The 27905-nt window shown below is 44.0% G+C and overlaps 1 protein-coding gene across 2 annotated transcripts; it reads left to right on the top strand.

Moving 5' to 3' along the window:
• Window positions 1–40: 40 nt before the first annotated feature.
• LOC142579026 (fatty acid hydroxylase domain-containing protein 2) lies at window positions 41–26993 on the top strand. 2 transcript variants are annotated; one of them, XM_075688815.1, is made up of 8 exons: window positions 41–283; window positions 4567–4678; window positions 9429–9532; window positions 10559–10680; window positions 13260–13465; window positions 14128–14400; window positions 17343–17516; window positions 26195–26993. In XM_075688815.1, the coding sequence occupies exons 1-7, from the start codon at window positions 265–267 to the stop codon at window positions 17500–17502; spliced, it is 996 nt and encodes a 331-aa protein (XP_075544930.1). In that variant the 5' UTR covers window positions 41–264; the 3' UTR covers window positions 17503–17516; window positions 26195–26993. The 2 variants fall into 2 exon arrangements, with proteins under 2 accessions (XP_075544930.1, XP_075544929.1); XM_075688814.1 differs by having other exon boundaries at window positions 42–283; window positions 4564–4678.
• Window positions 26994–27905: the final 912 nt, after the last annotated feature.

Here is a 27905-nt window from a genome sequence, read left to right as displayed (position 1 = left end):
ATGCTTTTTTTTTTGTTCGCTTTTTTTGGTTTTCGATGCGAACACTCCGGTCAGCTGTACTTGACTCAAGGCAGACTGGCTCGCGTTCTCATTGCACTCGGCTGCTAGACTCGGGCACGCGCGCGCGCGGAAGTTGCAAGCACCTGCGCGCTACCTCTACTATTTCCAACTCGCCATAGGAAAAAAAAAAAGAACATCTCTGATATACCACCAGCCTTTCCACAGGAGTCGACGCGTTGCGCGGACTGACAGTTGTCCTTCACCATGCTGGAGCAACAACAAAGTAAGTGCGCGCGTTAGTCGTCTTCGCATTGCTTGCCTGACGAGTCTGAGAGGGCACGAAGGATTTGTGCTATGCGCCCCCTTTGTTTTACACAATGGATGGGGCAAAGCTGTTGCTTAGGGCGCATCGAAACACAACATAGCTGGGTTTTTGTGATTGTCCATTTATTTGCGCAATGCGCAGTGACTGAAGGTGCTGTTAAAAAGCGCCTCGGCGCTCGCATAAAGAAGAACTTTCAACAAAAATTACAATCTGCACTAACTAATCGCTAAAAGTTAAGAATCGAATTCGGCCTAGTGTATGCGCGGATTTAGAGCATGTGATGACGATCGAAGCATCTGTACGGTATTCACTGGCAGCGTCTGTAGGTGTTTCTAAGAAGCATCTACACGCTTGCTGGAAGGAGACATTTTACTAAAGGTTCTAAATTTTTGGGACCAGTGCTGGCGTATTCAGAGCTCGAGTAGGAGTTGTCGACACTTGCTGCATGCATGTTATAGCACCGTAAGAGGAAAGTACTCGGAAATCTTGTTTGCGCAAGCACGAACTTGCGTAATTGGAGATAAAAGCAAGTTTTATTTGTACGTTTCGCAACGGCGACGGTGCGCGTTGCTGGTGCGTCACCGAAAGATTCCGATGACGATCAAAGAATGAGGTAATTGTTTCTATGCCCCGTTTCAGATCGTGCGCGTCAGTTTGGGGGGCAAAATTTCGCTATACTTTAATGAAGTGCGGTTGCTCTTACCACTGCCTTCTACATGTGCGCAGTTTGGCTGCTAGGCAACGTTTTTTTGCTTAGTTCAGTGATGAAAGCATTAATGTAATTGAAATGCTGAATGAAGTATAGAATAATCAGGGGCTGCTTGTAAACCTTACAAAACAAACAAAAATTCAATAAAACATTATTCAGCAGTAAGTGAAATGACCAAAGTTCTTTGCTCATAGCCATGGATTTATGCACACACTTCTCTTGAGGAAAGCCGTTTTTCTTAATTGTCATATGCTTCTGGATTAAAAAAATAAGAAAATATCTTTGTACTTTATAGTGAGACAGCCTGTATTGCCTTGGGTAGAAGAGCAGTGCATATTGTTTGGCGAACATCACAATAAAGGGTTATTTATCGTACAAGGCTGACAGAAAACGAAGACAATCTTTTTTATGTCCGTCTAGCATTCTGCTCTTCCATTACCCATGCACTCACTGGCTGAGAAGCTGTCTCAGTTACAGCCTGCTGCTACCTTCAGTGCCTTGTGCTCCAGACATGTTTGGTGAATAGACCACAATTTTAATGCAAACTTCTGTTGCTGTTAGGCTCAAGGCAAATGACTGTTATATGTTATAAGTTTTGCTGATTCGTAAGCCTACATATGTATGAAGTGTACTTATGCTGCTTCCAAGGAAAATGCGAGAGAGAAAAAAAGGTCAGGGTGAACCTGTATTGACACACCATCTTTTAATGGGCATTGTTGTACAAACATTGGCTGTTAAATTTTCTGTAGCAAATAAAACCTATGGCCACTACTTTCACTTGGTGAATGAGTAATAGTAATAATAAAACACTTTTCCAACTAGTCATGGAATGGCCTCACTATTAAAGTATGTCGCCCGACAAATCTCATGCCGCAAAAAATTTTCGAATCCTTTAACTATAAGTGGAGTTATTGCACTAATACTCTTCTTAAATTTCTGTCTTTTCATCTCCACTAGCACACTGGAAGCTACATAGTGGAGAAGCTAAAAGGGCAAAGCCCTGGCCAAAAGTTTAGCATCGCGGTGGCAGAAGGGCTCGTTGCAAAAATGATGACACGGATGTGAGAGCAAGTGTCTATTCACTGCTTTTGACACAAGTTGTAAATTCCCTGCAGCATGCAGTGCAATAATATTTGGCTCACATGTTCACAGGAGCCACAGATCGGCAACATTACTTTGCTACGTTCAAAAAGTGTTCAGAGCCCCTTTGATGTAGGCGTCACACAGGCTGCTTTCAGAAGCCTGTGTTATCTGCGCAAGCTCTCGCCTGCGTTCTAACTGCGCCTCGGTAAGGCCAAATCAAAACGCGCCAAGTGTTTCAATGCACTCACTTGTCTACGAGGAGTTCATAACTCAGAATGACCGCTCAGCAGTGTTCAATTGGACATCAATGCTTTCACATTCACAACTCATAAGAAGTGCTTAGGTGTCCTGGGATATTTTTTTTCTTGCTAAATTGAGCTCGAATATGTGCAACATTATCAAAGAGTTTGAACTAGAAGACAGTGAAAAGGCATAGAGTATCTTAATATAATTATTGCAGTGGCGATCACAAATGCTATCTAATCTAATCACTATTGCTCCAACGTACAAGTTTAGTCTCAATTGCGCACTTGCCGTTTGATGCACCATTGCAGGCTGCCACTTCAGCTGATTGACTGAATAAAAGGAGCCGGCTTTTTTTTTTTTGATGAAATGTAGACACGGGGCTTATCACTTGTAATAACACAGCTTTTTCACTGCCATTAAACATCCTGCAGGAAACTAAAGGTCTCAACCGCAGGTCCTCTGAAATGATAAGGCTGGCAAGCACCACATGCTCAGCATTCAATGATCAGTACGACAAGGGTCTGGAACAATATCCCTGGGAGATAAGCTCAGCGCAGAAATGGCAAACTCTGTGAGCAGCTGATGACATGCTACCCAAACTGCTGTCCTCACCACAAGACATGTGGGGGTTCCATTTGCTCAGCAAGGGGACAGTTGTGTCAGTAGCTTAACTGACAAAGCACAAAGGTTTTGTTATTTCGTGCTGTGTTATCTCTATGCCTGCTCATACACATTTTTGCTGCCACACCTTTTCCAATCTCACCCAGCAGAAGGCCCTTCCTTTATGCCTTCACTCTCTCTTTTACTATGGTCATCTCATCTCTTTATCAATGCTATATGTTGTTGTTGTTATTGTTGTTGTAAGATATTGGTCTGCAGACACCTGAACTGCCCCGCGGCCAAGGAAGGGTGAAAGAGGAGGGAAAAAAAAGAAGGAATGCTAAAAGTGGCCAGGCTTGCCATGACAGTGATTAACCTTTGATAAATTCTCAATAATTAGTTGAGGTTCAATAGGTAATGGTCATGAAAAAGGAAAGCTGCATCCTATTTCTAGTTACTTTAAATTTTATATTTATGTTGAATGAGCAGGCTCATATGTATGCAACATTGCATGGCTTATATAGCATTTCTGATGAGAGTGCTCAAAATCTCACTAACAAAGAGTGAGTAAAATTTCTTCGTGACTGCAAATTCATTTTTTTTTCTCCCACAGCCTCGAAACCTCCATCAATATGAGAAATTACTTTCAATTTTCTTGTGCTTTTACATAATTGTTTTTACACTGTTAGAGTAATGACAAAGGACGTCCTAACACACTGCTTAAGTATTATCTGAGGCTTTATTGTGATGTGCTCATGGATAGATAAAGCAACATCAAGATAAAGTACAGGTAGATATCACTATCAGTGTTTTTCATCACTTTATCTCGACAATGTTTTCTCCCTCTTTATCCAGAAGTGTGCGTCAGAATAAAAGCTTGCTCATCAATTGTGTTAGTGTCACTTATCTCTTGGGCTTTTTTATTCTTGTATCTGCATGACGTGGGAGTGTCATATCTTACCTGCCATGATGGGGCAGTGGCTATGGCATTGGGCTGCTGTACACAAGATTGTGGGTTCAGTTTCTGGCCATGGAAATCACTTGTGTGCCATCCATTGTGTGCAGGTTAAAGAACCCCCAAAATTGTTCCAAACCCCTACACAGTGACATCTCTCATAACTCACTGCGCAGTTTTGGGATGGTAAACCCTGTGATTAATATGCCTTAACCTGCTGGCAACACACATTGCAGTCCAAAACCACAGGCTGTCGATTGGTGATTTATCATGTACAGTGCAGTGCAGAGATGGCCTATATGACAAATAAAACATACAACACATCACTAACCAGCACCATATTGTCATCTCATGTAATTACTCTGTGCTCTGATTTTACACTATGATGTTACGTAACAGTGCAACGAAATGTGCCAGCTTTCTTAAAGTTCATGAACTTGGCACATGCTGGGCAAAAGAACTTCCACTTGAGTAAGTTGGTAGGGCTTCCTGTGCATTTTTCTATGCCAGAATGGTGTAAAGGAAGCACATACAGAAGAGCCCTTGTCTTCTCTTGTGCATGACTTCTTCACACCATTCCAAAGAATTATGGTAACCATTCCGATCACGTTGCCAGATTAATGTTTTTTGTTGTTTCCATACCAGCAGTGAGAGTGGCAGAGGAGCCTCGGGGCCAGCTGCTCTCCTCACTCAAGAGCTCCGTGTTTATCCTGGGCACAGCATTCGTGGTGCTAGTTGCTGGAAGCAACACTCTGACCTGGCAAGTACAGAGCCATGAAAGGCTTTGTTCGATAAAAGAAGGCAGTAGTCAATTTCTACCCAGAATTGAAGTCAAACCAGAATGCCTTGGTATTCTAAAGTCCTGTTGATTTGTACCTGTGGATTGGGTGAAGGTGTTCAAATTTTTAAGATGCTGGCATAAGTATGCTACATGCACAATAACACTGAATTATTTATCACATACCCACAGCACCAAATGATAGCATCATAGTGGTGGAGAAGGATTGGTTTAGAAAATGTACAAGTTGGCATTATCAACTGGAAAGTATTAAAAAAAAATATTACACATTAGCAAATACGCACAACCAAAACAGCATTTACAGAAATTACACAAATAAATTACCAGACAAAGAACTCGCAGCAACATGAGGTAGCCTATTTTATTCTCTCTTCGTTTGTAGAAAAACAAAATTTTGAACAAGCCTGTCGTGCCAATTAATTTGTTTCACTTTAACTACTGACATGATCTAAGCACATAACTATGCAATCTAAACTTCATAAAGATGATGAAACGGGCAGAGATACAAGGGTAAATGGGACCATGTTTACTATTAAAAAGATATTGCCGTTATACCCAGTATGGAGGAATGTTAGGCTCACTCCACTAGGTCGGCTCTTTCATCTTGTTGGCGATAGTCATCTTTGTTGCGCTCGTGGTACTGTGACATAACCCTCGGCAGTGAAAGCACTGACCCGGCGCCTGCTAGATGGCGACTGCATAGTATGGGTTACCCACATGGACAACGGGGAAGCATTGGCTGGAGTTATTTCATAAGTGACATCACTGAGTTGTCGGGTAACACAGTAAGGGCCAGAGTACCAGGAGAGCACTTTTTCCAGTTGAGTCCAAAGGAGGACAAGGTTGTTGGCAGTGAACTGGTCATCATGATGACAGTTTTCATAAAGATACTTTTGCGTTGACTGCGAATCAGAAAGGCGACGGTGGGCAATCGGGCATTCCTTGGTGTCTGTTGCTATGACGTCACAAGCATAGTCGGATGGGGACTCGAGAAAAGTTGGCAGGAGCGTGTCGAATGGCAATGTCGGATGATGTCCAAAGAGGAGATAGAAGAGTAAGTAGAGAGTGGTGTCGTGACATTAAGAGGTGTACATGAATGTCAAATGGGAGGGCAGCGTCCCAGTAATGATAATCTGAGGAGACATACACAGAGAGCGTATTTGTAAGCGTTCGGTTCAGACATACAGTGAGGCTGTTTGTTTGAGGGTGGTATGCTGTCATTAACTTTGTGTTTTGTCTTGCAAGAACAAAGTGGATTGTCGATAACCCTAGATAAAAAGTAGCGTACCCTGTCTGTAAGGAGCCCTGTGATGTAAGATAACGTCTTGCAGCATGAAGTCTGTGACATCGGTATCTCAACTGGTCTGGATAGCTTGTATGATGGCATAATGGGTTGAGCAATTCGTTGCAATGTCAATCCAGTTATTTCCAGGTCTCAAGGTAGGGAAAGGGCCCAAGAGGAAGAGGCCAACACAATAAAACAGTTTGGTGGGTATATCAATTGGGTGGAGGGTTCCAGCCGGAAGCAAAGCAGGCTTCTTACAATGTTGGAACAGTTCGCAAGCGGGGGCATAACGTTGCATAGTATGGCAGAGTTCAGGCCAGAAAAATTAATGCTGCACACGGTCGTACATCCTGGAAACATCCAGGTGGCCCACTGTGAGGACATCATGGAGTTGCACGAGTACAGTCGCCCTGACGTGAGAGGGAACGACTGTCTGCAGTTTATGTCCTTCTAGTCACATATTTTGGCGGTATAAGATGCCATCCAGAATGAGGAACATGCGAAGTGAAGTGTCTGACTGGTCAGAACTGAGGCAGCTGATGAGGTCGCACAAGGGTGTATCACATTCTTGCTCCTCGCTGGTGTTGTGAAAGGTGGAGAGCGTGAATATTCCAGAAGGTGCATCATGGGTGTCTGGGGCGTCAGCGGGGTGCCGAGACAAGCAATCCTCATCCTGGTGGAGCGTGCAGGACTTGTGCACTGCTGTGCAGGTGAATTCTTGAAGACGTAGTGCTCAACGATCTAGAAGACCCATGGGATCTTTAAGTGTCAAGAGCCAACAGAAAGTGCAATGGTTCGTAGTGACAGTGAAAGGTCGGCTGTATAAGTACGGCTGGAATTTACTCACTCTCCATTCGAATGTAAGGCACTCGCACTCTGTAATGGAGTAATTGTGTTTATGTGAAAGCAGGTGACTTGCGTATGTAATAACTCATTCATGGCCACGTTGACACTGAGCTAAAACAGTGCCAATTTCATAGGCACTAGCATCTGTATGGACCTCTGTTGTGGCAGATGGGTTCAAGTAAATGAGAATTGGCGGAGTAGGGAGTAGAGTGATAAGGCATTTGAAGGCAGCAGCTTGGTCAGGGTCCCATGAAGAAAGGGCGCCTTTCTCGAGAAGGTCACTCAGAGGCCGAGTAATGCATGCAAAATTTCTGACAAATTGATGGAAATAAGAGCACAAGCCTACAAAGCTGTGGGTGTCTTAGGCACAGTTCACTACAGGAAAATCGAGAACAGCTCGAAGTTTTGCAGGAATGGGGTGGACGCCAGAGGAGTTGAAAAGATGAGCAAGGATAGGGATTTAGCGGCGACCAAAGTGGCACTTCAGATAATTCAGTTGTAGCCCAGTGGCATGGAAAACAAAAGATAGACGAAAGGCAGTCAAGGTGTGTTGTGAAGGATGGCGAGAACACAATTACATTGAGTGAGGTGACGAAGGCATATAGACCACTTAAAGCTGTGCAAGAACGTGTCCATCATGCACTTGAAGGTGGCTGGAGCATTGCACATGCCGAACGGCATGACACAAAATTGATAAAAACCATCTGGCATAACAAATGCAGTCTTCTGACAGTCCATCTCGTCGACGACAATCTGCCAGTAACCGGAGCGCAGGTCTATTGATGAAAAATATGTCGCACCATGTAGGCAATGCAATGTGTCATCTATGAGTGGCAGTGGATAGAATAGATAGACGTCTTTCTTTGTTATCTTGTTTAGATGTCGGTAATCTGTACAGAATCTCCTGGTGTTGTTTTTTTACCAAGACAACAGGAGAAGCCCACAGGCTCGACGATGGTTCAGTAATGCCCTTGGTAAACATCTTATCAATCTCCTGTTGTATCTCTCAACATGTGACACGTAATAGGGCCGCCTGTGACTAGGTGGTGCATCGCCGGTACATGTGCGATGCTACACAAGGGAGGTTTGTCCCAAAGGCCAAAAATGTCGGAATTAGATGCGAGCAGATGACAAAGATTGTCGGTTTGTGTGGCTGAAAGGTCCAGGGCTATCATCTTGGTAATGTCGTCATGCGCTGGAGGCAACATTGCGGAATGAGCATTGCAGGCGGCGGAAGAGTTGGTGGAAGACGGATGAGGCGAAAGAGAAGAAAGTTCATACTCGTGCGATGACAGTGTGGTGAGAGAGATGTCTTTGGGTTGTATCTGAGGGCAGAATCCGAAATTCAAGAGTGGAAGATAAGCTTTGTTAGCCATTATGGTCACAATGGTGTGAGAAAACATGTCGCATGAAAGTAAGGCATTCAGTCGGGGTGTAAGGACATAGTCACTATCCGGTACATAGGGGTTGGGCACAGCAGTGATACAGTAAAACCTCGTTAAACCGTACCCGCTTAAACAGTATTGTTTAAAAAGTAGTAAAGTCAAATCCCCAATTCAGTGGCCATTTAACATAATGTGTTTTGTATCCGCATAAACCGTACCAGCTTATTGTGTACGTATCTGTTAAAACATAGTGTTTCCACTTTTTGTTGCGCAAACATGGCGGTTGTCGTCTCCATCGGGTGGCCCAGCAGAACAAGAAGCCTCAGAAATTGGAACAATGGCCTCCAAGGGACTTGCCCGTTTGCGTGTGAAGCCACATAAACATCATTTCTGCGCTGTGCCAGAGAGCATTGTGGCGTCGTGCAATCAAGGACTCGCGTCGTGCCGAAGCTCGAATAAAAAAGACACCGGGTGCTCAGCATAGAAGGAAAATTAGACATTGTTCATTCTGTTGAACGTGACACGAAGTCGGTGCTGGCATGCGACAGGGATCTGTTGACTACGGTGTGTGGCATTTGGAATGCGAAGATGTAGCTCGGCAGCGCTGCTGCGACCGCGAAAAGATGTCGGCTACGAGGTTCAACTTTTTGCCATCGTTGGCCTCTATTGTTGCCAAAGTGTCGACTAGCGATACTGATGAGGACAACACGGAAAGCAACAGCAGGGGCAATTCAGGCCTGACAAGGGTAGAAGCTACACGTTATGTGAATGCAATCCTGAATGCAATCGTCGTGACGAGAGCAGCACCCCTCAATAAAAAAGGTGCCCCGCGACTTCTGCAGCACTACCGCAATTTATGGCAACTTATCTTATACAATGACTAGAACATTCCTTAGTTAGCGTGTTGGTTATTAGTGTAGCTTATTGTGTAGTTCTTATTACTGTAATTATATGTAACTTATTAATTAGCTCAGCTTACTTTCCTCTTTAGTGTTTCTTTTTAATGTAGCTTGTGTTCAAATTCAGGAAACGTGTGACTAACTCACTAATGTATGTCTTCTTGGCTTGCTCTTGTTGGTTATGAATTTTGCTGGTGCAATATTCATTGCATTTTCTAATCTGAAAGTATCAGTTTTCTGTGTCTTCCTTTCCTTGTTCATCAACTCTAAATTTTACCATTAATTTCCTTCTCTAGGCACTTGCAGCGCTTCTGGGGGGCATCTGGCAACTTCTGGCAAGGCCAGTGGGATGCTGTCGAGGCTTTCTTTGATGGAGACGAGTTCTCCAAGAGTGTGTGGGGTCAGTCGCTCTTGTCTTCATGTTACTATTCAACTTGCATGCACTAATAAGCATCACTGTTTGAAACTTTCTTTGTACATCTTGGATTTTACTATGTAATGTCTTGCATCACCATGTCTTTAACAATGGTCTGTTGTCATATTTGGTATTCCTTTCTGATGTGCTTTTCTTTCGTTCTTTTTCTTTTTAAGGTGCGCAATTTAATTTGGTGGTGCTACCATCTAAGTCATCTGTTGAGACCTATGCCACACATTATGGCTTGGAAGCAGGCTTCCCCACGCACTAGAGATGCAAAGTGGTGCAGCACACAGCAGCGATGGCAACAGCTGACTGTTGGCAAAGGCATGACTGCTCATGCACGTGATTTTGGTCCTGCCGTCATTCCCATAATGACTTTACATGACATTTAGTAGCAATTGTTTTGAAATACCTTTTGAGTGACGCTGATTTATGTGACTATATTGATTTTCAGGTAGTGAACATCTGCTTTGTTTGCTTGGTTGCACTATGTACACTGTTATAGGGAAAACATGAGTAGAGAGCACATTCAGATTTTCCCCTCTGGCATGTGTGTAATTGCCTAGATCTGCAGCAGATAACTTGTGGTTGGTAACCCTCACCCCTTTCTACACGCGGTGCACTGACATTGTTTCTGTGTGCACTTGCAGCTAGGACACCAGCGAAGTGCAAGCCACATATTTGAGTGTTCCCTGTACCCATAGACCACACTTCATGTACTGAAGCAACCTGTACTTGTGTACCATGTATTCGGTCCACGTTAGAAAGCTTCAGGTGGCTAAAATTAGTCGGGAGCCTTCCATATGGCATCTCCTATAACCCCCATGTTGCTTTTGGCTGTTAAAGCCCATCAGTCATTAACACCCAGTTTGCCGTTTGAATTATTAATGTTTTCCCATTCTGACTTCGCCTGCTGCTTTTCTTGCCGAGCAAATCGGCAGTCACTGTAGCATGCTGCATTAGGGTATGCTTCGTGTAGTGGAAGAGGCAATGTGAGTGACCTTGCAGGTACATTTGCTGTGACTTTTGCGGTCTACTGGCTGGTTGGTGGTCTTTACACAATGATGGACCTCACTGGGCGTCCCGCATTTCTGCTGCGGTACAAAATCCAGGACACAGCTGCATACCCAGTGAGTCTCTGACCCCTTCCTTCCGATTTTGACTAAGGGTGCAAGATTGCTTGAATATCACCAACTCGAATCGAATAAAAATAGTGAACATTTGACTTATTCTATTTGCAAATCAGATATCTACTATTCGATTTTTCAAATATTCATTATATTGATATAATTATATTGATATATCTAGACCTACACAGTGCCACATGTTGCCAGGTCTGTGTCACGGAAGGCCTTGTGCTCAATGCCGAGTGAGTGTTTCACTTTGTATTTGGTGCCAGAAAAATGCCGAATGCACTGCAGATGGGCCGTCTCAGCTGACACGGTAGTGGACTTCGTCACTGCGAACATTCCCTGATATGCAGATGGTGTGAATTAGCCTTAATCAGCGCTGCTTCATCGGGCATCTTTGACTAAAGTTGTGGTTTGGTGCCAAATCAATGCAGGCCTGTTCGCAGCAGCTGCGATGCGGGGAAGTGGGGGTAGTGTCCTGCAAACTTGTCGTGACCCTCCAGATTTGAATCTTTGACATGTGGAAAATCACGCTAAACCTGACACTGAAACGGCAGAAACGGCACCTGCTCTTTACTGTTGGTGCCGGGGACATGCAAAGCAGTGATTGAGTAAGGTGATGTGCACTCTTTTCGTCAGTCGTGCAAATTGGCCTTACGATAACCCACTTGCCGTAAAGTTGAAATACCTCTTGTGTATTTTGAAGAAAGACTGAAAAGCAAAACATTATATGCAATAAATAAAAGATTGCGACAGAACACAGGTCTACTATTAAACTGACAACCTCATTGATATTCAGTACAACAGAACATCACTAATTAATTAGTTTCAGAGGAAAAAGAGCACTTGATTCTATTCAACATCTATTGATAAAAAAAATATTTTACAGACCTTCATACACTAGAACTGAGCTGTAATCAGTGCTGGCATACTAATTTTGTGTTCCCTTTAGTGACAGCAGGCTGTACTGCATATCTTGATTTCTATGTACTTAAGCTACTGATAACTTGCTACATTCTTGTTATACAATGATAGGAGACTCCCAATTATGTAAAGCAAAATATTTTCTTGCCCAAGATTTGTAAGCATTAAATGCGATATTATATTTGATATTCGGCTTTCTTTTTCTTGATTCGATTTAATAGTGGATTCAAAATCTACTATTTCATATTTGCATGATCCTAGTTTTGTCTCCTTGCTGCTCACTGCATAGTCCAAAAGAGCAGGCCATATTGTTTCAGAATTACAGAGACAACCCTTAAAGGAGAGATGAGACACAAGCTTAAAGCACAGCTTTTTGGCTGATATCTTTGGGTAGGAGCTTATTAATCATAGCATGGAGCTTCACTTTCTCCAGTGCATGATTAATAATTAATTGCATACTATTTTATTGCTGTTAGTCAAGATTTACATTGCAAAGAGCATCCAGAAGTGCCGTGGTGGCGCACACTTTCTGGTAAGCACATCTGGTGATTACACAATTTTGCACACCACTGACATGTATTGGATGTGCCATGCAACACAGTGTTATGTCTTTTTCAGTGAAAGCTAAGAGTGTCTAAGCCTCCAAATTTACAGAGTTTAAGTGCACTGAGCCATCTTTTGTGCCTCCAAACTACGACTTCCCACGTTGTTCATTTTGAAGTTTCTTTAGTTTCCACGTGAAATTAGAAGGGGGGTCAAGAGCCACCAAAGAGAGAAAAGGAGATTATAGGAACATGCTCTATGTTTAAATGTGATATCACAGGCTGGACAAAAAGCTGGATCTTTGACCCACAGTAGACAATGAGGATAAAGTAAAGCTACCAATGATTCAGCAATCTCACCCTTAATAAAAGCTTCTAGTTTCACATATTTAACAGGCATCATGCTTGCATGACTAAGATTGAAGGAGTACTGACATTGATATTTTCAACTTGTTGTTTTCTTTTAATTACATGAAAGTCAAATTCTCTAAGTGCTAGAAGAATACCGGCTGCGGAAGAGTACACACTAAATTACTGTAATATTTGTTTCAACAAACCAGTTTTGGTGATGCCTGATGAAAAGCATGATGCTGCAACTTTCATGGCATTTTTGTGGGATTCAGACATACTTGTTTTGTAGGAGGGAGCTTTTGAAAGTTGCTAATTTGAGTCTGCACTCACCTCCGAATGGCCATGTAACCTTCCCTTATGCATAAACTCATAATTATCCTCATGGAAATATTTCTCAAGCCTTTGAGAATGCTGGGAGCTGGTTCGGGAGTTTCAAGATGGCACTCACCTTTCGGTTTTGCATCTTTCCTAGCTTGCCGAGCTTCCAATCACATTAAGATTAAGCGAGGTAGTGTTCTGAGAATGTGGCTTACCAGACTAGCTTGACACTTATCTTCAATATCCCTTTGAGAATTGCTTGCTGGTATTTTCTGTATTTGATTCCTCAATAATCCCATACTATTTTTTCTTGCTCTGCCAGTGGAGATGCTGGTTACCCGGCCAATGGCTGCCTCTTTGCCTAAGTTTACACAATCTCGGGACGCACAACTAGGCAATGCTGTGGCCAGTACCACTAAGCCTGGTGTTGAACTCCTCCCACAGGTCACCTTTGGCCAGGTGTGGCGAGTGGTGCGTCAGGTGCTGTTCAACCAGCTGGTGGTGGGACTGCCTTTTGGTCTTGTGGCCCACCAGCTGCTGGTTTGGCGTGGCTATGATCGAAGCCCCCAGCTGCCCACATTCCACTGGGTCCTCTTTGAACTGGCAGTTTGCGTCCTGGTGGAAGAGGCAGGCTTCTACTACTCACACAGGTTTGTTCACATGTTGGTGGCATGCTCGCTTTTGCCATTTAGTTGTTTCGCAAAGGCAAGCTGGTGCCATGTTTTACCATGGCCACTGCTCATTGCATTTTGTGTTTGTCTTATGTACATGCCTGAATGGCAGGAGCTGGTCCCTTAAATTACGCGTCTCATTTACAATATTTCTGGCACTTGTTCTAGCTCACTCACTTGGTCATCTGCTATGCTGCTACTCTAGCAGCATATAGCAGATGTCCGAGTGAGCCAGTGTGAGTAGTGCCACAGTGTCACAATGTTCTGTTCCCATGTGACCATCTTCTGCATCATGGTTGATACAGTGCCTCTTGTGATACGAGACTGAAATTGGTTCCTAGAAAAGTTGTTAATCATTTAGGGTGCTCCAAGGCCCACCAGTATTTTTTTTGTTTGAAGGTTGAGGGCCTCCTTCATTTAAGGCAAAAAACTAAAAGTCTAATATGTCATGTCATTAGTACGCCTTTTAAGTAAAAGCGAGAGCCATTAAGGTTACAGGCCATTGTGCCATCAAGGCTACATACCATTAAGGCTATAAGGCAGTGAAGTCATTAAGGTTGCAGCTATGACTGTACATGTACTGCAGGAATGGTGAGAATTATTATTATTGTTATTTTTTCGGCCCTGGTTGTATGGTGCAGGCTGCTGCACCATCCCCGCCTGTACCGGCACATACACAAGCAGCACCACGAGTGGACCTCTCCAATCGCCATCACAGCTGTCTACTGCCACCCACTGGAGCACCTCTGCTCAAACCTTCTGCCACCATTGCTAGGCGTGCTGCTGCTCGGCTCTCACCCTGCGACAGCTTGGCTTTGGTTTAGTGTGGCCTTGCTTTCCACCCTCAATGCCCACTCGGGCTTCCACCTGCCATTCTTTCCGTCGCCAGAGGCGCACGACTACCACCACCTCAAGTTAGTGTATACTGTCAATTCTCAATTATACGATTGAATACAATCGATGATAATATTGGTTGATCGAAATTGGAGGGCAATATGATTTTTTTTAAAATCACAACCAAATGCATTCGGTGCAGTGTGTGGTCTTTTAGGATAACTCAAATACTCTACTAGACCGAAATGAATTACACAAATTTCTGAGCCGCCACAACTACTTCACCGTGGGCTGTGACATGCAGTTGCAAAAATTGTGTATGAGATCTTTGTCTTCTATGATCTGACGCAGTATTATAGGGCAATCACATTCTATGATACTTTCACCTTCACAAAGTTAGAAAAAAAAAGAGTATCCCTGAAAGCGATTGCCTGAGAATACTGTCCCTGTGCACTTGCTGTGGCATGCAATGGGCACTGGTAACATAGTTGAAAGAGCAAGTACAAAGTTTTTTTATTATTATTATTATTATTATGGAAGTGCCTGCTCAACAACATTGAAGGAATAAATATCCAGAAAGGCATAAAGGAGTTTCTCACCTGGAAGTAATTACCATAAATAAACAAGAATGTCTTACCTTCGTTTTGGCGCTGTGATTGTGGTTTGTAACAGATCGCGCAAATTTCAAGCATGAATATCTTTTAATGTCCCGAGAGATTTGTACCTTTGAGACGTTACTGCAATACCATATTTTTTCACCTGCTTGTTCTGCTGGCGAAACTTGGAATTGTTATGAGGCTTTGATGTATTGAGGCTTTGTTGGTTATTCACTGTGCATTTTCAGGATGCTGAGGTCATTGCGACATTCAAGCAAAGCGCACAGAATGTCTTACAACAAGCCAGATTAGAGTGTACCACGGCATAGGGGCACGAATAAACGAGCCAGAAATGTCCATTGCAACTAACATTTATTCACATACTTGTTCAAAAGTATAAGGCTAACAAGCGTCTTCAAACACCTGTGTTGAACAAGGATTGCTGTTGGGCGAGTTGGTTCATACTGCAAGGAAATAAATGTACTTTGTGAGTGGGGACACCACATAAGGAGTGGGGGCACCATGTAAGTACCATCACAAAGTGGTGGAGAAGCTGACATGAGGACGTAAGTCGCAGCATCAGGTTGCAGTCGAACAAATTCAGTAGAACGAAGTCGGGGCTTGTGGTCGTCGGTCGGGTCGGCAGAGTAATGGGGCAGTTCAAGGTGAAGGGTGCCGGTTGCACAGTCAATAAGTGCTGAATGGGCAGTCAGAAAGTCAATTCCAAGAATCACTTCATGGGAACACTCGGCCAGTACAGTGAACAGGACTAACACTGGACAGCCGGCAATGGTAACACAGCCGGTTCACATTCCCATCACGGCTGTTTTACTGCCATTAGCTACTCGGACGGCAGGCGACTCGGCAGGTGTCGGGACTTTACGGAGATGGCTACGAAGACCTGATCGCAAAATCAACACCTGAGCACCAGTATCGATGAGGGCTTGAACGGGTGCATCATCAACGAAAATTTTAACAAGGTTCGGGCAAGCAGCAGGGTTCAGCGGCGGTTTTGCAGTCCAAGTTGTCAAATGCAGCCTCACTGCCGGGGGCTGCATTTCTTCAGGAGTCACCAGAGATTTTGCATTAGAACTTATTGCTGGGCGAGTTGGTTGGGATCTAATGAATACATCGTCGCGCCAAAAAAGGAAAATAAAGACTTTGGAAGGAGGAGTACAAAACGACAGATTGAGCGACTGAACGAGTTTGAGCGCTCAATCTGTCATTTCGTACTCTTCCTTCCCAAGTCTTTATTTTCCTTTTTTGCCGCAACAATGTATTCATTAGAGGTTTTGCAGTCTGAGTTGTGGTGCGGTGAGGGTGAGTGGCTGGTGGTGTTTCCCTGAGAGGAAAGGCCGGCATGGTATGGTACAGAGAGGGGTAACAGTGGCTGAGGGTCTCGGTCGAAGCGGTGATCAGCATATGGTCAAGGCGAGGAGTACCAGCAGCTACTACGGCAGTGGCGGGAGATGTGACCGACCTGGGAGCAAGCAAAGCAGATTGGCCTGTCATCCAGTGTTTGCCACTCAGAGGGGTTCCGATATCGATTTGGGAACGACTGTCGGGGTGCAGCAGAGGCAATGACAGGAGCGGTAGGGTTAGAACTTGGGCGGACAGCAGAGTGGATGTCCACGTTTGCAATTTCTTGGCGAACAATAGCTTGAATGAGCGAGATGGTCATGTTGTCATGTGTATGGGGACAGTGAAAACTTAGAGCCATAGCCTCAAGTTTGCGATGGATGACCCTTTGTCAAGCTTGACGTTGTAGGCAGATGGGACGCCGGAGGGTTGTTGCAAAAGGAAGTGGCAGCTGTATTTGGAAGTCGGTCAATGCATTGTATGATGCGTTTGCTCTTCGCTTGCTCAAAATTTCGACATTCCTTAATGATGGACTCAACCATTCAGCAGTTCCTGTAAAGCAGAAGGTTGAACGCATCGTCCATGATGCCCTTCAAGATGTGTCCAACCTTATCAGCCTTCAGCATGTCTGCGTTAGCTTTACAGCAGAGAGCCAGAACGTGCTGAATATATGTGACATACGATTCAGTTGATGTCTGGGCGCGAGACGCTAGCTCTTGCTTGGCCTCCATTTGACGTCCCACAGGTCTTCCACTCTTTCACTCTTCACAGCTTCACTTTCAATCTTTCACTCTTCACAGGTATTCTCTTATGCTTCTCTAGTTTTGCAGCTTCATTGTCTTAAAACATCATAAATACTTATGCAGGCCTGGTAGTGCATGAGAAGCTTATATGTTTTCTTAATTTGTTGATTGATGCTTCTTTAAATTGCATCTATTGTGTACGTCAAGTGGACCGTATGATATTCATTCATGTTTGTCGTACTCACATAACATACCTGCCTGTGTCTGTGATGTCCTGTGAATATTTGTCACCTGGATAGAAATTTATATGTTATGACTTCGCAGGTTCAACAACAACTATGGCGTGCTGGGTGTACTTGACAGACTGCATGGCACGGACCAGCAATTTCGACAGACAGATGCCTATCGCCGTCATGTCATGTTGCTCAGCCTGGTGCCTCTGAAGGAGCTGTGGCCTGCTGAAGGAAAGAAGAGCTCCCAGTAGCAACCTCTGCATGTGTAAGTACCCTTAGCTCATAACTAGTGGTAGGCTAGCTTTGAAATATAGGTTGTCCCACGTCATAGGCGGAAAGCTTTAATTTTCCGTGGGGGAGGGCAACTTTCTGAACCCCATGTATAGTATATATATGGGATTCGGAAAGCTGTTTGGGCCCCCCCCTCTCCCCTCCGGAAAAAATAAAACTTTCTGCTTATGATGTGGAACAACCTATTATTCCAAAAATTATTTACAGAAAGCTGTACAGCAATTTGGACGTGCAGATACTGAAGCTTGGGATGATTTATATGATACATCATAACAAAAGAACTGAAGAGTACTGTAATGAAAATTAAAGACCATGCCATTTGCAGGTGTCACAACTACCGAACATCTTTGTGGTTACGTCAGTGGCTTTTGGTAAGCCATAAGAATTGATTTAGTGCTTCTGAAAATTTATCAGCATTTCCTTCGCTACTGATCTCGGCAACTAGTTCCACTCCTGGATTGCCAAATGCAGAAATGAAAAACGAAGTAGGTCGGTGCAGGCAATTAGTTGACGAACTTTAATAGAGTGGTCCAAGCGTGGAAATGTTGCAGCTTGTGGGGATGCGCGACTCTCACGCATCCCCTGATATGCTGTTTTCCCGCACGGCTCGCGTGGCCTGGCGCCCACGGCGGTCGGAGTGGTACAAGCGCGGTGCAAGAGATGGCGCGAGTGTCGCGCCGTGGTGGGGTTACTCGGGCGCCGAGAGACAAGGCGCTTCCTCTTTGGGTTTGGGAAGCAAGCGGGACGGACATCTGCCGTGCTGCGCGTGCGCCGACCCATGCTTCTGCGAGACTGTCTCGCGTGGCCGCCTTTGAACGCGCCACCGTTGGCGTGACCGTACACGCGAACGACCAGGCGTTGGGATCCAGCATGGGGCAAACATATTCGCTCGCTATGCGGTCCCCACTAGCTGGTATCGTTATTATTTAGGTAGTTTAAAGTGTAGGGTTGTGATATATATTGCGAAAAAAATATTGCATGAGACGCCTTCGTTCTTCTCTCTAGTGTTGCAAAGTCAAGGCTGTCTTTGATTTTAGATACACTTGAAAAGGAAGAGTAATCCGACGCGATGAACCTAGCAGCTTTGTTTTTTAATGATTCAAGCCTCTTGATGTGTGCTTGATGAGGGTTCCAAATAATAAAACAGTGTTCAAGTTTGGATTGAACTATTGAGTTGTAGGCGAGAGAAATTTTGTGTCCTTATTAGCTTGACGAAGTGTGCGTCAGAGTAAGCCAATAGTCCGATTTGATTTTATAGCCAGTCAATATGTGTGTGCCAAGTCAGAAGTTAAACGAACACCTAAATATTTAAATGACTCAACTACTTCAACTACCTCACTATTTATTGTATAAGTGTGTGACACAAAGTTATTACAAGTAGTGAAACCCATTAATATTGTTTTCTTAATATTAATATTCATCTGCCAATAATGGCACCACTCATTTAATTTCTGCAAGTCATTATCTAATTATTTGCAATCGCTATGGTCAGTAACAACATGATAAATAAGGCAATCGTCAGCAAATAGACAAATTTTTTAGTTTATACCAATGTGAATATTGCTAATAAAAATTAAGAACAACATTGGCCCCAGTACTGAGCCATGGGGTACACCAGGCGTGACAGGCTTGAAGTAGGACCCAAAGCTTTAACCAATACTGCTTGGCACCTATCACATACTCTTGAACCCAATCGATGAATAAAAACAGGCTCATTTGAAGAAGGCTCATTTTATATATCAAACGTTTATGGCCCACCCTGTCGAAGGCTTTTTCAAAATCAATGAAGACAGAATCAGTTTGTGAAAGTTCATGCAGGTTGGTGTGAATTTCAGTAGTCAACTCAAAAAGCTGTGTCTCACAAGAGCGTCCCCATCGAAAGCCATGTTGGTTTGAAAATAAAATTTTGTTGTCGACCATATATTCCATAATTTCAAATGACAAAATGTGTTCTAACAGCTTGCAAGTGATAGATATGAAGGATATTGGATGATAATTTGTCATTTCATTCTTATCACCCATTTTAAATATCAGAACCATATGAGCAAGTTTCCATTCATGAGGGATTTGAGTTGTATCTAACAATTGTTGGAAAATAAGTGCAAGTGTAAGTGCCGAGTAATGCTTAGTAAGTTTCAGTAATTTCATGCTAATACCATCGAGACCAGGACTTGAGTATGATGGCAAACGTTCGATGGCTTTTTGAACTCCATTGGAGATTATAATTATACGAAGCATTGGAGAGGAATCACAGTCAGGTGCACTATTATTGCTCATCCCGTCAATATTAAGGGGCTTTTCTTTCACAAAAATGCTGCAAAAATATGAATTAAAAGCATGAGACAAATCAGTTGAGTTCAAGGGAGAGCCATCCGATGAACATAGCTGGAGTAATTCCTTCGAAGGCTCAGGGGATATCATCTTCCAAAATTTCTTTGGGTTATTTTTTAGGAAGTTTGGCACATCCATATCAAAGAACTTGTCTGTCTGTGTGTGTGTGTGTGTGTGTGTCTGTGTGTGTGTGTGTGTGTGTGTGTGTGTACGTGTAGAAATGTTATATGTAGAAAGACACAGACGAAAGAGGCTATTTACAGGCTATTTACACTGGACTGGAGCCAGAGCGCCAGGCCGACATTCGCTCGCGCCGAAGGCACCGACCCACTTCGTCGTCGTTCTCGCGGCGGCTCGTCCCTTGAGCATCGCTCAATGATATCGTAATAATATATATATATATATTGTACTGAAGGCATTGGGCATGGCGCTGGTGAAAAGAGGACGACGACGAGAAGCGCTTGCTTGCCCGTTTTGCTATAGCACTGATTTGTTTCAGCCTACCACTGCAAACCAAGAACTAATGCTGTTAGGCGAACACCCCCCTGTTGTATTTGATGGAGGTGCAGGGTTTCTCCTCGACATCCTGGAACTCCGCAGTCGGACGCTACCACCAGCTATTGAAATTGATGATCCGGGACCGTGCCAGGCTGCTGCTCCCGGGCCCCCAGGCATCGTCTACTCTGGCGGCAGTGCGATCCTGCTATATTTAGCAGCACAGACGACCAAGACGTGGAAGACTGGCTCGCCGAATATGACCGTGTAAGCGCCTATAATAAGTGAGACGGCTAACGTGACGGCTAACGTGACGGCTAATAAGAGACGGCTAACGTGATCTTTTACTTGACTGACGTGGCAAACCTATGGTTCCGCAATCATGAATGCAATCTTACCACCTGGTCCGCTTTTACAAAAACTTTGGCAGAGGTCTTCGGCCGTCCCGCTGTTTGCCGACTTCGTGCTGAGCAGCACTTGCATAGTCTAGCTCAGCGCCAGGACAAGAACTTCACCAGTTACATTGAAGACGTGATTTTGGTCTGCAAGCCCGTCAACTCATCTATGGACGAAGCTGATAAGATAAAGCACATCATGAAAGGTGTCGATGACCATGCCTTCCAGATGCTCATCGCAAAAGAGTCCCCGGATGATTGCCAAGGTCATACAGCTCTGTCAGCAATATGACGAGCTGCGAAAGCAGCGTGCCTCAACACGCGCTACTCAGCAGAATGCTGCAGATCCATCTCCCTTGGATTTCGGCCGCGACACTGCCGACATCTCTGCTTTAATGCCGGAGATAAAGCAATTCCTCCGCCAGGAAGCCACACGCCAACTCTCTGTGGCGACTAGCACACCCGAGCCGTCGACAACCTTGGCTCCTTCACTTCGTCACGTCATTTAGATGCAAGTTGCCACGACGCTGCCACCTGCCCCTCCTTCCTAGCCTGCTGCTGGACCGCTAACTTATGCTGATGCTGTTACTCGGCCTTACGCTCATCCGGCTCCTGACGCCTACCAGGCCACCGGCACCTTCCATGTGCTGCCGCCACCTTCACGTTGGATTTTCGTCCCTTACTCAGCTGCTGGAGCCCCTGTCGTCATCCCGTAACGAACACCTGATAACCGGCCAATATGCTATTTCTGCCATTTTCCAGGCCACATAGCACGATTCTGCCACCGTCGCAGCCTCCGTTTACCTGGCAGTGGGGATGCCTCAAGTCACAGGCCTGCTCGACTTCTGCATCCTCACCCATCTAATCTTCCTTCGGACTCATCTTACAGTCACCACCCCTTCTATTCACGCCGGTCGCCTTCCCCACATCACCGATCCATTTCCCCAATGGTTCACCAACCCAGCTCTGCAGCCCAAGAGGAAACCAAATAGTAGCAGTTCCAGAGGCAGGAACTGTGTTTACATCGAACATTTGAAGGCCTTATTCTTCCCTGGTGAAAGAAATTGAACTGCCCGTAGACGGTGTCACCATGCACACACTTATTGACACTGGAGCCGCCATTTCTATTATTAGTGAGAAGCTTTGCCGCAATTTGAATAGAGTGACCACTCCCCTTACCTCTCTTTCTCTGCGTACGGCAACCTCACATCGCATTCAGCCTTCAGCTTTGTGCACAACCCAGGTCGTCATTCAAAGCATTATGCATGTTGTCGAATCTGTTGTCCTAGCTCGTTCCTTGCACAATGTTATCCTTGGATGAAATTTTCTATCAGTCAATCAAGCTGTTGTTGACTGCGCTCGTGCCGAGCTTACGTTATCAGTGCCATGCTTTGACCCTGATGACCACTATTCTTCTAAAGTTGTTACCGCCCCTGACATCGACGTCGCACCTTTCTCTGCCGCTCTGGTCCCTGTGTCATGTAAGTCTGCTACAAACTCATCTGTTCTGTTTATGCCGTCGGCCACTTGTGCGTGCCGCCGGAACTTCCTGCTTCCATTTGCTGTCATCACTCTTTGCGATGGTTCTGCTGCCCTTTATGTGTACAATACGTCCACCTGCCCATCATCCCTACTCCGCGGCGAGTGCCCGGGTACCTCTGAAGCTTTTAATTGGGTTCTCCTGGCTACCATGTTTCGTGATAAGGCATCACTTTGAATTGTGCGGTCAGTCCACCCACTGGGATCTATGCCCCTGTATATGTTTCCGCTCATGCCGTTGATGCAGAACTCACACCTGCGTAGCACACAGAAATTATCAAGTTCCTCCAGCGTTTTCATGCCTCACTTGACATTGACCAACCATCATTGGGCAGAGCGTCCACAGTTGTTCACCGTATCGACACCGGCCAACAAACACCATTGCACCGGCATCTATATTGTGCGTCAGCCGCTGAACGCCAGATCATCAACCCGCAGGTTGACAACATGCTGGAGCGTGGCATCATTCAGCCCTCTAACAGTCCTTGGGCATCTCCAGTTGTCCTCGTTAAAAATAAAGATGGCTCCTTACTTTTCTGCGTCGACAATCGCTGCCTTAACCGAATAACACGCAAAGGTGTCGATCCTCTGCCGCGCATTGACGATGCCTTGGACAGTCTACAGTGAGCAGAATTCTTTTCCTCGCTGGAGCTTATCGCTGGTTTTTCCATTGGGTAAGGATAAAAATGCTAGCGCATTTAAAACGATCACATGTCACTGTGTCCTTTTTATCTATGAGTTCGCAAACGCTGTTGGACACCAGCTGCTGCTTAGACGACATGTTCAGATAGGTGCCCTTCTGCAGCTACGCAGTAATGAGTCCGCTTTAACACATCTTCTGTGGCTTTCTTGATGACCGACGCTGGAATTCTACGGCAGACATCCATTATCCTTACCTTGAGCTCATCTGACGTCTGTCTCGATCATGTAAACACGATCTTTCTTATAACTCCAAAGAAAGAAATCGAGTGGAGAGAGTTCAGGTGACCTAGCTGGTCAATTTACAGACTCGTGCCTTCCAATCTATTGCGTATGAAAAATCGCATCTAGCCAGTTTCGCGCTCGGCTACTGCTGTGTGCTGGCACCCCATCTTGCTGATACAACAGAAGTGGAAAACATGACAGCGGGACTTCGCTGAGAAACTCACCCACCACTCCTTCAAGGATTTTGTCCACGTAACCCTGCCCAGTCAGTGTGTGATCGAAGAAGATGGGACTGATTATAGCAACGGCGTTAATTCATAACCACATTAAACGACCACTGGTACAGGGATGAAACAAAGCGTAGCTTCAAACCATTGCACTGACGTTGTCAATTTGCTTTTGTGGCGATAGATATTGTGGAAAAAAAAAAAAACTGTTCACTTCATCTACACTAAGACAACAGCTATCGCAGCTTGTTTCCAACTAACACCAACCATGACGTGTTGCTTCGGCCGGGGCATGGCAGATAAGGCACTAGCTCAATCATAATGTTTTTCTTTATTTCCTTTATTTCGTTCTGGCTAACTCAGAGGGAGCTTGTTCTAGGGCACTGCTTTATGATGCGGGTAGGCATGCAGTCCCGCGGAATTTATCATATTTCGCGGGTTTTATTTATCAGTCGGAACAAATTGCACACCATTAGTACATCACTGAAAATATCGCAATTAGGTGTCCCTTGGCTGTGCCTACAAAGGCCTCATTGGCATTTTGATAATTAGGATAGTATGTCTCGAGTTAGATAATTAATTACAGTTACCTAATTAAATCTCAGTATTCAAAAAAATTACTGGCTGCTACTCCACTGTACCGGAGACAAAATGTACTTTTTCTTCGAGTGACGCAATTTTTCTTTTTTAAGTCTGGGTTTATGAGAGTTAATTGGGACGCCCTATATATTTGTATGACCTCTGCGTAGAAGTGACAATGTTTCCATCCCTAATAAATGTTGTAAATTATTAGAAGAGCTTTTTTTTTCATGTTTACTGTAAAGAGAAGCAACACTGAGACACATATCATTTACCTGCATTTCGCACGGCACTGATAAAAGACTCTGCTGAAGGGGTCACTGAAGTCTGCAAGTTTTTTTCAGGGACAAAAACGCACGCAAAGCAATTTGAATCGAGGTGAACATACAGCTACATATTCATTCTCTATGCATATATCCATACCTTTAGAAATAATTTTTAATTGGCTACCTCCTTCTCTTTCAAATATATAATAAACTTTGTCCTGTGTCTATATTTAGATATATTGTCTATGTGCGTGGTGTTTACAGTGGAAATTTAAAACGATGTTGAAGTGACAAAATATAGATGAGGCAGCCACCTCTAGTGCTTCTAATGTGCTTGTCCTCGTATTGTTAGAATTTGCAGAAGTAAAGCGAAAGTATAAATTAAAAGGTGACCATGTCTGCGTCATCAATGATGCAGTAAGCTATTAGCCACAACAAAATTTTAAGTGAGAGGTCGAGGCAAAGTCAACAGAAACCTCAAATGATGTGGGTGACAAAACTCCGGTAATTACATTTTAGGTGTGTGTGTGTGGAAGGGGGGTAGGCTTTGGCACTGCCATGGAACTTTCTTGTCTCATTTGATTATTTTCTGCAGCATTCACATGCTGGTCTTTGTTTACTATGAGCCAGCTATGAACTTAGTGCAGTAAAACCTCATTAATTTGACCCTTGTTAATTCAGAAAATTGGATAATTTGTACTGTGTATGCATTATTTAATGTATGTATCATTTAATGTAGTGTATGCATTATTTAATGCAATCAAACCCTTATTCATTCGGACATATTTGGTCGCACGTCGGTTAATTCGGACAACTCTTGGAGCTTTGCAAGCGCGGGTCACCACAAATATGTGACGCAAAAGAGCAATAAAGGTGCTAGATGCAACCGAAACAAAGGGGCAGAGTCCGCATTATCATAGTCGTCAGTGAAAATCGTACTTGAATGACAGCAACACGGAAACACTTCGTCCCTATTTGTGTCTTTAAAGCCATTTCTTGCATTTACCACTGTGCATAAGACCGAATCAGCCACATACCTTTATAACTCCATAGTCGCCATTCATGGTCACATCGATAGGGGCTGCAGTTTCATCTGCAACGGTTGTGGCAAACACGTGTTTCATTTTGACTCAGTGTAAAGCTGTCAAGATAAAGAGCACCGGTTACATATAGCGATGGATAGACGATCTGTTGGCTACAAGCTCACTGGTGAGAAAATAATCCTGATGTGCGTGCAGTAGTGAAACGTGTATGTGCAGTAGTGAAACACGCTGCGGCCACGCTGCAAAGAAGTCACGTGTCCTTCGCTGCTGCGAGCGCTAATCAGTCACGAGATTCGAGAATTGCAGTTGTTTCACTGCTTTTGTACAAAATAGAGATAGGATTTGCTGATTAATTGAGTAATTAAAAGCGTGTTGACGTTAGTAAGCATTTATTTGTTTTCTTGGTACTTTCGATAATTTGACATTCGGTTAATTCAGACATCTTTCTCAGACCCGTGAAATCCAAATTAACAAGGTTTTACTGCATACTCTTTCAGCAGCGAAGCATAACTTATTTCACTATTAAATGAAATTAACACTATAATTACATCATATGTGCTCTTGACTTTAGATTTAATAGCCTGGGCATTCTATGAACAGTGTTAGGTTTCTGTTGTTGAGTGCAACATTACTCTAATGTAATGCTCTACTGTAATACAGTGCAATGCTTCTTATTAGGGCTTGCCTGTAGCCCTGCAATGCTGTATTTTTGTGATGAAAAGCTGTCTTTTATTTTCTTCTGATTGTATAGTGTTACTTTAGTGGGTCCAGCACTATCCTATTTGGCTGTGGACCCAAATCCCTTTGTGGAACTTGTGGGAAGTAAAAGTTATTTCAACTTCTTTTACTGTAGGCCCTGTCAAGGCTTCCTTCCACATGGCCTTGGTGACTGGGGCTGCCTTTCGTCTGATGTTTCCTGCTTGGCCTGTGTCGTTGCTTCATGATGAGTCTTGTGCATGAGCGTGATGCTCTGTCTGAGCCCCTTTTGTGGCTCAAAACCTGTGATAATCTAGACTGCAACACCACCTTACACACCCAGGTCCAGTTATGCCTTTGGAAACATTCAGTAGCTTATTGGATCCAGTAGCCGCCACTGTGGCTCAGCAGCCAAGACGTTTTTTTTGCTGAGCAAGACGTCGCAGGCTTGATTTCTGGCTGCTCAGGACTGGACATGAAAATTCCCATGAGCTGAGATCTCAGCATGTTTTGAAAGAATGCTAGGTTACCACAATTAATGTGGAACTTTCCGTCAGGGCACGCCTTGTAGTCCTAGGCCAGTATAACTTAAGGATTCTTTCTGCTTCACTCTATTTCCTTTTCATCACCCATCGCTCATGACTGGCACATCCTGTTGATAACATAGGTGGCATGCCACTTGGACAAGAGACGAGATGATAAGAGGGGAAATATTGGAAATACAATCTGTCCCGGCATTAGTGTACCTTTGGGAGATCAACGTGCTTCAATTAAACATTTCAAATTTAGCTTATGTACACCCCATACTCTGTCTTCAGGCGCACTCTGGATGGGAGCTCCCACACAGGTTACAATGTTCCTGCTTTATGTTTTGGAAAGTGGTGCTCATTCACTGCTGCGCCACACTGTGAAACATCAAGACAGCACCAAAGGTTGTGCTTGAGGTCAGGCAGTACTATAGGCAGTACTATAGGGAACTTCAACACAGGCTTATTGGCTATGGCATTCTGATGCCAACAATGAGGTTGCAGGCTCAGTTCCTGGCTATGGCGGCCACATTTTGGTGGGGGTGAAATGCAAAAGCATTTATGTACTGTGACTTAGTTGCAAGTTAAAGAACCCCAGGTGGTCAAAATTAACCTGTAGCCTCCCACTATGGCATCCCTCTTAACCTACGGTGTAGTTTCAGGACATTAAATCCCACAATTTAATTTTAAGTGGAGAGGCCACTCGGAAAAAAAAAAAAGACTAAGAAGAGAGAAAAAAATTATTTGTACTAGAGATTTGACGATACTGCCATTCATAGAGTTTTTTATCTAGATGTCAAATATGTCATTAGTTTTTATATAACTGCTATATTTTTTAGTTACGTCCTACACAAGTGCAAAATATAGTGTACTTTGTAGGCACTTTCTTGTGTATAAAATATTCACAAAAAGCATTGTGCTGTAGCTTATTTAACTCGTTGTAGACCGCAACGTGCCGATATCTATCGTAACAGCATGTACAGTTACTGGAACTATGCAAAAAAAAATTAGGACACTATAACTAATTTTTTCTCAATCCCATGAAATATTACCTTGTACTTTTGCAGCCACAGCCGAGAGATATTTCATTTTTAAGTAGATATCAGCATCCTACATATCTTGAAGCATATGTATGCCAAATTTCGTTAGTATAGAACAATTATAAGTGCACAAGGTCATTCTCATGGGATTGCGAAAAAATATTTGTTGAAGTTTATTCATCTTTTCTTGCATAGTTTCACTAATTATATGTGCAGTCTGGATGGATATTGGCACTTTGCCGACTACAGAGAGCTAAATAAGCTACGGCACGGTGCTTTTCATGAAAATTTAACGCACAAG

The sequence above is a fragment of the Dermacentor variabilis genome, chromosome 4, assembly GCF_050947875.1.
Source record: "Dermacentor variabilis isolate Ectoservices chromosome 4, ASM5094787v1, whole genome shotgun sequence".
Lineage (NCBI taxonomy): Eukaryota > Metazoa > Arthropoda > Arachnida > Ixodida > Ixodidae > Dermacentor > Dermacentor variabilis.
The sequence above is the reverse complement of the archived record's forward strand: the minus strand, read 5'-3'. Positions and strand labels throughout refer to the sequence as shown.